The 12558-nt window shown below is 36.4% G+C and overlaps 1 protein-coding gene across 1 annotated transcript in view; it reads right to left on the bottom strand.

Moving 5' to 3' along the window:
* Nucleotides 1–9449, bottom strand: part of tpo (thyroid peroxidase) — a 33273-nt gene extending 23824 nt beyond the window's left edge. Inside the window, exons 1-3 of the mRNA XM_028438169.1 lie at nt 9375–9449; nt 5154–5238; nt 4911–5068 (exon numbers count right to left, since the gene is read on the bottom strand). Of these exons, the coding sequence (XP_028293970.1) occupies nt 4911–5068; nt 5154–5238; nt 9375–9432 (301 nt within the window). The 5' untranslated portion in view covers nt 9433–9449. The remainder of the gene's footprint in view (nt 1–4910; nt 5069–5153; nt 5239–9374) is intronic.
* Nucleotides 9450–12558: the final 3109 nt, after the last annotated feature.

Below are 12558 nucleotides of genomic sequence, written 5' to 3'. Positions count from 1 at the left end.
ACTTTCTCCTCCCCGCACGGTGACATAGGGCCAGAGGACTGCCCGCCCTCCTCCCACCCACTCCATAGCCGAGCTCATGCTGCTTTATAAACAAGAGACAGAGTGTAGAAAATACATACACGCTGACATGCTCACTTTCGTGGGCGTGTCTGTTTACATGTCAATCACGGCAGAGAGCTTCCTGGAGGCGCGGCTTCTCCAGCTCAGTGAAATTCGTCATCAAAGTGGGAACGCGTCATCAAATTGTTGCGAGGTGTTTCGGCTCGCCCTGCAGTAAGAAAGGAGCAAATCACCCTCTAACGAACGATTGAGGGTATCAATGAAAAAAACACTTTGGACATGTGTATGAAGCCCTAATAGACCTTTATCAAGCACAGAAAAGTTGATTTTGCATAACATAGGCCCTTTAACAACAAAAGAAGAAGAAGAAGCTACTCTTCTTCTATCGTAGGATCCGCTGCATTTCTGAGAACATGGTAGGTTTTTTACGTGAATAGATCGATAAATTATTAATCCTCGACACTTGCCGTGTACAGACTAACTATTACTCAGTCCTACACTGTGGCTGTAGTGACCTTAGGTCATTGATCCCCACTGCTGTACGACTGTACAATAAAACAGTCTAGGGCACTGTACTAAATATGTAAATACAGTATATCTCCTTTATCTATCTATCTATCTATCTATCTATCTATCTATCTATCTATCTATCTATCTATCTATCTATCTATCTATCTATTACATTAACATTTACTGTTAGTGCTCACCAAGGTAAGTTTTAGTGGTTTAAATGTATTTGTATCTGGCATTGTATACTTAATAGGTTAATAACAGTATGCCTATTCACAAATGTAACAAAATTAAAATTTTTGTATATTTTACTGATGTCGTTAATATTAGATTTATGATATATATAGAAATAACTATATTCCTTGAGGTCTACTTTCACTAGATCTGAGCTATAAGCTGTGCTTTTAGAGACAATATACAGTGATTATCAAACCATGTGATTCTGCAAATGGTTAATTATTTCTAGTGTAATGTTAATGCAGATGTGCATAAATTATGAGCACATGAGCCACCATCCTAGTAAAACCTTAAACCTTTTTTTTTAAAATAAGAGAATACGCAAAACATTAAGTCAAATTGTCTAACGTAAAACGTCATAAAACAATTAGCTCTGGACTGTAAGAATCACTTTATTCACAAAAAAACAATATAGATATAAAGATACTATACATAACTGAGACACAGTTATCATAAAATGGACTTACATTCATGTGTTGTGTTGTACTTAAATTCACAATGCTGTGAATATTTAAATATTGAATGTATTCTATATATATCCCCGTTTTAAAGTTAAAACAAAGAGGTTGTGATAGGACTGCAGCACAAATAAAACGATTGCGTCTCTAGAGGAAATCCAAACGATCAAAATCATTCACAGAAATGCTGATCAGTTTATATGTTATTGCTGAGGTACACTTTGTTTTTTCAATGTATTACTGCTGAGGAATCCGGTTAACAAAGGTATTAAAACGCTGAGAAACCTCCCAGAAGTGCCTAGCCAATGTGGCTATGCCATCGGTTTTATTTTGTATTTTTTTCTTCATTTCCTGATGTCACTTCCAGAGCTCAGGGAGCAGGAGCTGAGCGTGGAGGTCTGCAGCTGGACTCTCTTTACTTTTGACACTGTAGACCAGGGTGAAATTGGTCAGATTTTTTTCAAGTGAGACCTCAGGGCGCGGAATAACACTTTGGGCCTGAAATACCAAACACTTACTCAACACATGGATATGCAGCTTGAAATGATTCATGGAGGCCAACACATTAAAAAGAAATTGCATTGGCACAACAATAGCCTCACATGATAAAACATGACATTGGTTCAATAACACATTAACTTTGCCAGTCATCACCAGTAAACTCCACCCCACATTTCCACACACCCATGCCTATGGCACTAGCCTACTGTACAGCCTAAATCAGTCAACCCCACCCCTTTTATTCCCTCCCACCCATATCACACAGAATCATGATAAATGTAGAGACAAGCCTTCTTCAGCTACATTTTACTAGTCAAAGCCAGACACCTTTTAACTTTCACCAGTTTAGCTCAGACCAACAGACCAACTGATGGATTCCACCAAAATTAGGTCCCATATTATGCTATTTTTCACCCATGTCCATTTGTTCTAAGAACTCCAACAACATAGTATTTTAGGTTTATTTTCCCAAAATCGACTGTTTTCTGGAGTTTTAGCCTCTGAAAAGTGACTTTCTGACCAATTCTAAAACCGGGCTGTTTGAGTGGGCGTGTCTATAGACACGAACTCCTCATATGACTCCACACAAAAGCTGATCACTAGCAACTTTCTTTTGCTATTCACACACTCTTGTTGTTGTTTTCAGCCAAAAAACTGCACATTATAGTAAAACACATGGATATTTAAGTGGATATTGTGATTGTGAGTCAGAAAAACACTGTTTGATGAAGTGTTTGCGCCGTTCAGCAACAGCAGCTTCAACAGCAAAAGCGGCAACTGACCAGAGTTGCTACGTTGCTTTAATGTCATCATTTCATGTAGAGATTATAGGAATAATCAATTAAAGGTGATAGTCCGCTGATTTAACTTTTGTCCAACCGCTGTGTCGCATTGTGTCACAAACACAGTGTTGCCAGATTCGTGGTTCGTGTTTGAGCTGTTCTAAAATGTGATTGGGCAGGAAATTGTCCATCTGATCTGACATCACTGATTCACGATTTCACATGTGATGTCACAAATGTAGAAAAATCGAAACGGAGCAATTGTCTCTGTGTTACAAGACTTACACAGACCACAAACAAATGACTGGATGGTTTTATTTTACATTTTGAGTGCTGGTGGACACAAAAAAAATTAAAAATTAGATTAAAAAAATAAAACAAAATAAAATAAATGCTGTTTCAAATCAACCATGGGCCGGATATGATGTACAATCGGGCTGAGGCTGGCCCACGGGCCGTAACCTTGGTATCCCTGCTTTAAAGTGTAACATTTTATTTAAATTAAACGTGTCTGTCTTGTTGGGCTAAGAACTTCACTTACCAAAATGATGAATGGAAGTAGGGGGTGCCACCTGTCCTTTAAAATACGGAATCATTATTAGGCCATTAAATGGTGCGTCCTGTACTGAGCCGAAACCTAACGCTGTTTGTTCTGTAGTTGCATAAATGACCAGAACACTAGTCATGTCTGTCAGAATGTCTCACCACACACACTACACACACACAAAAACTACTAAATCTGGGAATAATGAACAAAATAAAACGCAGGAAATGCCAAGGCTAGCAACGTTGTTAAATGTCCAACTTTAGAGAGTTTTCAGTGTCACATTGTGGAGTGTGTGACATCAAACAGCCTCATGCAGGGGCGGACTGGGGGGGGGGGGGAGTGACCCGGGAGCATACCTGTCAAATATCCCGTTTTGGCCGGGAAACTCCCGTATTTTACTCCTCTTTCCCGCCATCGTCCGGTATTATTATTTTCCAGTATTTTAATGTAATAATAATTAAAAGATGCCTTACTGAACTGAACGCCGTCACTAGCCTCGTGAGAACTTCCACCCAGACCATTTCAGAGATTAGTGCTGACATCAGCAACAAACCCAGAAACAACAGAACAGAGATGATAATGAAGACGTTCTGGTGATAAAAACAAAGAACTGGTGTAAATACGTTGTAAAATATAACATAGAGTTTATCTTCATAAAGACCATCAGGATGTGACACAGTTACACGTTCTGTTAGATTAATAACTGATATTATAACGTCTACCACAGCAGAAGGAACCACGTAAGTCACCATGAAAAATCATCCAATCACAAGCTCCATAAATATACACTGTTTATAAAGTGTTAAATAATGTAAAGTCTGTAATAAATGTGTCTAATAAGTCATTAGTGAATACCAGAGAACCACATGAGTGAGGATGAGAAATTATAATAAAATATATAATGAAAATAAAACATTAATGTCTAACTTAAAGACAAGCAACGTGAAATTAACAGTAAATATGCAACATGTTGACTTGTATATAAACTGTAAGTATATTATTATGACCATAATTATATAGTAATCATTAACAGGAACCAGCAGTAAAGTGATTTTACAGCATGTAGTGATTTTAATGCTAACAGATCATTGATACAATAACATGTGACTGTCGATATGAACAATCATCCATCCATCATCTCCTGAGGACAGATTTAATAGACTACGGGGATTTGATTTAATGTTTAGGAGGTTAATGTGGAGGTTTTAAAGTCAAATGAAAGATAATGTATTTATTATTACAGTAGTATTAGGCAAAATAAATAGGTATAATATGTAGGGCCTTTTAACAAACAAATCTTACTGATACATTAACATTAAATAAATACATACATGAATATATATATATAAATATATATATAATTTTTTTCTTATTCCCTAGGTTAAAAATGTTTGTAGAGATTTCTGTATATTCTAGTGGTTACCAAACTGGGGTACTTGAACACCTTTCAGGAGGGACACAGAAACATTTCAGTTTATTTTTATACATTCTAGATTTTTTTTATCATCATCATTTTTTTTATCATCAATCATTTGTGTCACAGCTCTTCTAAAATGAGCAAAACATCAGAAATAAATGAATAAAAAGGACTAAATTCAAGGTAAATGTCGAACGAGACACAGGAAAGAGTGTAGACGAGCCTGAGACACTAATAAATAATGTATAACATGAGCTAAGGGCTACATGGGGCAATAAAGTTAGTTCACGGTCTGGTGGGTGTCCCTTATTTTCTGTTCTGAAAGGTGGCAACCCTAAATGGAAGTTTTAGACAGCTTTAAAGGAGATGGAAACATTTCATTTTACTGTATGATCTACCTTGTGCTGTAGTGTCTCGGTTAAATCTCTGTTTTGCTCTTTTCTTTACAACTTCTAGAGTTCTGTGGAAAAGCTCTGCAGCTTGAAGAATCTCTGTGGTCTCTGGTTCATTATGCCGCTGGAATGGAAATGCTTTCATGGAAGACAATAATGGACTCCTGCGAGAATTATTGACAAATGATAAAATGTTCTCATTATTTGAGCAATTTAAACACAAGATTTAAAAACAATGGGGGTACAAACCTCTGTCTGGGACGAAGTGAGATCTGTGTTTGTATTTGAAGGCTCTCCTGGTGTGAGGACACTAGTAAATCTCTGATGGATGAAGCTGAAAAGAAACATGATCATTATTTCCAAACACAGCTAATGTCTTCACTCCCCCTAATGGATACAAAAAAGCTCCATTTCTCTTCATCTCTTTACAGATGATTCACTTTTCACATTTTAACAAACAAGTGACGTGCAGTCAGGGTAGGCAGTGCCTACCCAAGGGTGAATTGAAATAAATGAAATACTCATTTTGATTATTTGTTTTAATTATAATTATAATAAATATAATTTATTTTTCCTACAGCCTACAGTACCTATAAGTTTGTCAGCATTTTGTGCTTTTCATAGCCAAAATGACTCAACACGGCTATTTCCTGATACGGCATAGACGCTGCACAAAACTCACTCCGGTGCTGTATTCGTAAGGCAGGAGGAGGCCACACCCTCTCCCAAAAGCACGCTGCTGCTCTGCCTCTGGCCCCATAGCCTGTGTTTTATGTGTTTGCGTATGCACAGTCAGTTCCTCAATATGAAAACCATTTATGTCCTAAGGCAGCTCTCTACGCTGCCTTTGGACGTAACCGTGCTATGCTAAATGCTATACGTACGTTCACAGTGCATTAGTGAATTGATACAGTGTGGCCACTGTTACATTCTCTAGCTAGTGGGCGGGATTAATACACTACAGGCAGGATGACAGCGCTAAAGACGATAAAGAAACTTGAGGAAAAACAACAGCTTTTAAAAGATGGAGACCAACACCTGAGCTACCAGACCTTCAGCAAAGGTAAGGTCAGAACATTGTTGGTACTTTCACACAGTAAATGGTACAAAAGGTTGTTGTTGTCATTTTCTCCGTGTTTCTGTTTCCAACACAAACAACGGATGCGCTACCGTGTCATGAGATATATCTTGTTGGGAGAGTATGGAGGATGCTATTTATTAATTGTTTATGTTTCTTTAATGGTGTTTTACAATCTTGATTTAGTTAGATTAACACTTTTCAGCCAGAACATATGAAATTGTCATTGGTGTCGACATTGGTGGTCTGGATTTGCAACGCCCTGCCTACCCAACCCTAGTGCTCACGGAACGTCACTGTTTACAAACAGGAGGTGATGATTTTATTTGATTAAATCTGGTTTAGCGTCTAAACTTTTTCACACTACTTATGCTCATTGAACATTTATTTTGTAGTATGTTTATGAGCAGAGCTGTCTGTATCTTATCTTGCAGTATTTATATTATTATTATATTTTATATTAAGTATTAGTACTACTTTACTACTCTAATATTTTTTTTTTTTAAAGAAAATACATCAAGTATCCCAGCTTTAAATATTAGTACTACTTTTTATAATGAAAAAACAAGGCCACAATAATTGAACTACACTACATTGTATATCATTTTTACATGTTAATATTTTTTTATATTAACTATAACTTTAAACAATAAAGATGTCTCTGTAAGAAGTGTAATACAGTTATTTTGTGTAATTATCATAATTTGCTGTTATAATGCTGGTTTCTATAATACCATATTTTGTGCAGTGACTTATTTATTTTGTTTCTATAATTATTTCTTGTCCCGTTTTTTTGTTTTTTTTGTTTTGTTTTGTTTAGAGTATTTTATTTTATTTATGTAATTAAATAAATTAGTTTTTATTCCACTCACAGGTAAAGTAGGAATATTTCAAAATAAAACATACAAAAATTAAATAGATATATTTTTCTAAACTTTATTCTTTTTTTGTGGCATGGTAGCAGAAGGTCCACGGACCGGGGGTTTGGGACCACTGCTGCAAAAAGCAAAGTCATTCAAAAATGCTACTCTACAGGAGTTGCATTATGGGAATTACCTGATCCAGTCAGTCACCATATGATTGTTGATTGATTGAATTTACACAATGTGCCCAACCCTCATTGGTTTATAAGACAGTTGCAGTGATTTACATTAACATTTCATAACATTACAAAGACTCGTGGCACAGTTCAATCGTAAATAATGTGTTCTGTCTTTTTTCCCAGGCTTCTGAACTAAAATCTGATAAAACAAAGGTTCCTTCCTTGAAACACACCTTTAACAGACCATTTCTCTCTGTACATAAGAAACATATTACTCTTAACCTCCTGGATATCACAGGGTCACTTATTTAGAACAATAAAGGACATATTATTCATACGAAATAGACATTTTAACTCAAGGGTGACAATGATAAACATCCCAAATAAAGACCTTTTTTGTGAGTCTCTGATCCGACATCTAAACAAATCTATTCTAAAGCTGAAACATTTCACATTTACAGTATGTTTGAGGCTCCAATCCCATATCTCCATTCACAGAATTACAGCTTGGATGTTCCCGGAACCCCCAAACCCCAGGCATATAATGGGACACTGGACACACACACATGAATGATAAAGTTGTGTATAAGTCTGAAATCCCAGATTAACACAATGTTTAACGTTGTTCAACACAGACCCCAGAGTTAGAACACCCACAGCTTCTTTAAAAGTCACATGTTCATCCAATGTCAAGCCAAGATATTTGTATTGATCAGTATATAATAGCACTTTAGTGCCTACATTGAAAATAACTGGACTCCTTACTAATGATTTCTGTCTGAAATGTACTACTCATGTTTTATCCTCGTCTCCATTTCCAGCACCATTCTGCAACATTATTTATCATAATCTATAGATCATCTTCATGTTCATTCAGTAGAGTTACATCACACATAATAACATTCCAACAATCTGATCATTCATTTTAACGCCAACATTAGAGGCTTTAATTTGAAAAGCTAAATCAATGATATAAATAGAAAACAATGTTGGAGACAAAAGCAAATAGTTGGGGGAACCCTCCAGTTGTGTGTTCATTAACCTGAACACAAGCAACACAGAATAAAACTTCACACCAGCACTTAATAACTTATATTGTAGAAGTTTCCTATTTATCCAGGATTCTTAAAATCAATGAAACAGACAAATGTCTTTTCTTTTATTCTCACACGTGTTATTGTAGTGATTATATATACATGATCAATACATGCTCTAGCTTTTCTGAATCCATTTTTCTCATCCATCAGCTCACCCGTTCTCTCAAGGTGGTCAACTAGCCTACAGTTTAAAATCAAACAACACAATTTTTACATACAACTAATAGGACTAATAGGACCTCTGGTATTCTAGGATCATTTTTTTGAAGATTTAGAAATTGGTTTAATGATAGTTTTGTGCCACTGAGTGGGAATCATGCCATTATCAAAGCAGGACTGAAATAACTCTTATCGTATACTTAACAACTTTGGAGACTTTAACACTTCATTTGAAATTTCATCAATAGCTTTTTTCAATTTATGTTTTATGCTTTTTACCTCTTCTAATGAAAAAGGTTCATTCAAAAACCTATTACAATTATATACATCTTTCGACATTTCAGACTCCATTACCTCTTTTAAGCAGATCATTTCCTTCAGGAAAGCATTATCAAATGAAGAGAACAGGTCCACAAAATCCTTTTCCCATTTATCTATTACAATTCCTAAAACAGAGGCACATTCCCCGTTCTCCAGTTGTATTTCCATGGGAACCCCATAAGACTTTTTAGGACCTAATCTATTCATTTTGTTCCAAAACTGAGAGGGTTGTGGGTTTGTAGGTGTTCAATGTGCAATGAAAGACCTCTATTAAATGTACGTTTCACAGTGTTAAATTTGATTTGTGCTTCCCTGAATTTCATCCTCATATATTATTCTTTTATTTTTTCATTTTCTCTAACAAATGGACTTAAGTTGACTCGATAATGTTATGGTCCTGATGGGTTCTGATATTTAGCCTCAGCTGGTAAACACTTTATATTCTGCCTTAGATGTTGCTTTATATACTGTATGTCTGTGCTAATGATCCATAGTTTAAGGAAGTGGTTTTCTGAAGACGATTTAGGAGTTTTTATCCATTTCATAATTGTTATTCACTCAAAAAGAGTGAATGTTTTGAAAATCCGACAAATGGTTTACTTTTTTCAAGCCGAGTGAACAAAGTAATTATGCAGTTTGATGATTTCACATTTTTTAAAGCTCCATAAACCATCAACTCACTGCTTCTGCACACTCACAGATGGAGGTATTTTATTCTAATCTTTTATAAATGTTTGAACTCTAATGAAGAATAAAAGCCACATGATACTTACAGTTCAGGCTTGTATCGACTGCAGAAGAAGAACTTTGCATTATGTGGACGACGAGCATTAAATGAAGAACGCAGAAGGAGTAGCAGGCCATAGTTTTCAGATGGAGAGTCAGTCCAGCGTGTGTGCACAGTGCAGTCAGTCCTTATATACGGAGAAATACAGACTCAGCTGACTGATTCTGTTCTTTTGTGCTTCCCAAAGCTCTTTTTTTCTGCACACCAACACCACGTCTCCCTCCTTAAATTGGTCAATGTGTCCCTCAAGTCAAAGGAATTTTTGCTTTATCCAGCACTGCTGTAATTGTCACAGTTTCTTTGCCTTTTTTCCAGTTCTCAGTTTAAATGCTAAGATTGTTTTAGGCTTTAGTCTTTTTTAAATGTCATTAGCTACATTTCCATTACCCTTGGAAATGCGAAAAATCTGAATAGCGCAATAAAATCAGGTAATGGAAACACCTGACTTTAAAAAAAACACTCAAGTATCGCTAAAAAGTTTTTACGCTTTCATGAGGAGGAATTTCAGACGTTTCAATATTGAAATGTGTTGCAAAAGCGCCATGGAAACACTATTTCCACATATACACGTCACAGAACGTGATTCACTTGGTCACATGACCACTGCTCTGCGAGAAAACATGACGCGGTACGTGTAGACAGAAAAGGAGACCCAGACATTTCTTAGTATTATACTCAAAAATGTTAATGTCACATTAGACGTGAATACAGAGTGTTCTAAGGAGGTTCAGAACGTCCGTCTTTCTGTAGAGAAGTCTCACGGGATGAGATTTCACGGGAGTTACGAGACTCCTCCCCAAAACAACGTTCAATGGAAATACGTTCAGAGCTCAATTATACTTTGTCAACATTTAGAAATATCACTTTATTTTGCAAAAATCTTTAATGGAAACCCAGCAAGTGTCAGGATGAGTTGAGGTATGAACCGGTAATAGCAATGGTCACTTGTGCTATGAAGCTAATGTTCCCTCGAAGAGGAAATGTTCATATGAAGCGTGTTACTGTATTTTTTTTAATCTTTTTTAATAACAATAATAAACATAATAATAATACATCACATTTTTATAGTGCTTTTTTGGACACTCAATGATGCTTTATATGGAAAATAAAACAAAAAAGGGGATTTATGGAAAAACCAGTTTGAACAGGTGGGTTTTTAGTAATGATTTGATGGCGGCTGGAGTCTCAGGCGGGGGGTACTCTGGGCCCTCCCCTTGGGGGATTGGGTGCAGGGGTATGGTTGTTGGCTGTTGGCGGGGGGCTTTGGGGTTGGTGGCGGGGTGTGCTGAGTCCTCGGCCTGAATGCATCTTCGGGTCCGGGGCAGCGCTTGGGTTTGCAGTAGCACATACACAGATCTACGATGCACTGGCCTTGGGCTGTGGGATAAACTCGTACTGGGCTTAACCTTAGACTCATTGATCCCAAATACCTGTTTTAGCTATTACCACTCACTCCTTCCCTCTGTCCACAGCCACCACCATCATAGCCAAGCTTCGCACTGGTCACCAGACTGGCTTGCAGAAAAAAAAATCAGAAAAACGAAACAAATTTCAATAAGTATAATAACCCTGGCAAACACTCACTCACTGCATTATACTACATTTGTTCTTGCTCGTTTATGGGTGTGTTGCAGCCCCCCCCCCCCCCCCCCCCCCCGGAGAAAAATGCACCAGTCACCACTGCTCCACAGTGCTTATGATGGAGTGACTTATGACGACTGTAGCTGGGAGAAGTGCTTGGAATTCCTACTTGAAGTAAGTAGGATTAACGTAACAATGTTGAGTATGTGGTGATGAACTCAGCTGTATCTCTACAAACATCAATGTTTGGTTCCCAACCACTGAACCCCTGTATGCTCATGACACACTGAATGTGTTACATTTGTTCCCCAACATCTCAGTAAACGGGGACTGTTTGTCTCATATTGTATTTCTTTTTTTTAGTGATATGCCTTATAAATAATCTGCAACAGGAGAAACTAAAATCCCAATGGATCAAAGCAGTGTTGGTTTTGCTAATCTTGCTTAGATTTACGCTTTATCAGGATTTTATTCATTTTGTCAGTAAAGATTCTACATTCCAGCAGTTTTGTTTAGTTCAATTAAAATACTTTTTAAAAAATAAATACAATTTGAATAGGCATGCAAATTAGGTAAAATGTATGTAATGTAAAATAATTTCTGAGTTACAACAAATGTCCCATAATTAGCTTCATATAAGGATACAAATATTCAAATTGAATCCTTTATTGCTGTGATTGTGAAAGGAATAAATACTTCTGTAAAATCTACAGCGAACCATGTGATGTTATGAGCTCCATTATGTCATGGTGTGTGCATATTGTTCCAAGCTGGTTAGGTTGGTTTCATTCTTAAGCACCACAGCACTTGAACTGGTTCAACCCATGAAGTCTCAGGTGCTTTGTTTAGTTGGCATGTATGTGCACAAGCAGCAGTGTCTAATATTTCGGCTCTTCTCATTAGAATGTGGACACATAGAATAGAGAATAGAGCTCTATGACAGGATACAGCTATTATTATTAATAATAATAATAATGTTATCGTTATATGAGACCCACTATTCCAGTGGTTGCCAAACCTTTTTGGGTCGTAACCACATTTTGATAAAACAGATTTCTTACCGATCTCAAAGACATTTAGTTTTTCTAGAATTTGTTTTTTAATCATGCTTGTTTTGCTGTGTTACAAATACTATTTAAACTACATTTATATTTCAGTATAAAAGTAAGTATAGAATATCATTGTTTAAAATTATGTGTTTTGATTTGAAAAAGTAATTTATAACCAGTAATGTTTTTTTTCTTATCAATTATTGGATATTTCAGGTGACCCCACGTGGGGTCATGACCCCAAGGTTGAAAAACCTTGCGCTAGTGACACAATAAATCAAGTAATTCATTAATTAGTACAATGCACATTGGGGATTTGTGGATAGTTTATTACAAAACAGAAATTTGTAACTTAACATTGCAGCAAGTAACGAGATGAGATGTAATGTTTCTGAAGTTGTAGCATTTGCTAATATTAGTTCATTAACACTCATGCTCGTAACAGCATCAAAACAATACGGAATTTGAAATTATCAGGACGGCCTGGCACCGAATGAAGCGATGAAAATGAAATTAATCTGTTGTATTTTCAGGTGAAAC

The sequence above is a fragment of the Gouania willdenowi genome, chromosome 22 (assembly GCF_900634775.1).
Source record: "Gouania willdenowi chromosome 22, fGouWil2.1, whole genome shotgun sequence".
Lineage (NCBI taxonomy): Eukaryota > Metazoa > Chordata > Actinopteri > Blenniiformes > Gobiesocidae > Gouania > Gouania willdenowi.
This window is presented reverse-complemented; position numbering and strand designations above follow the sequence as displayed.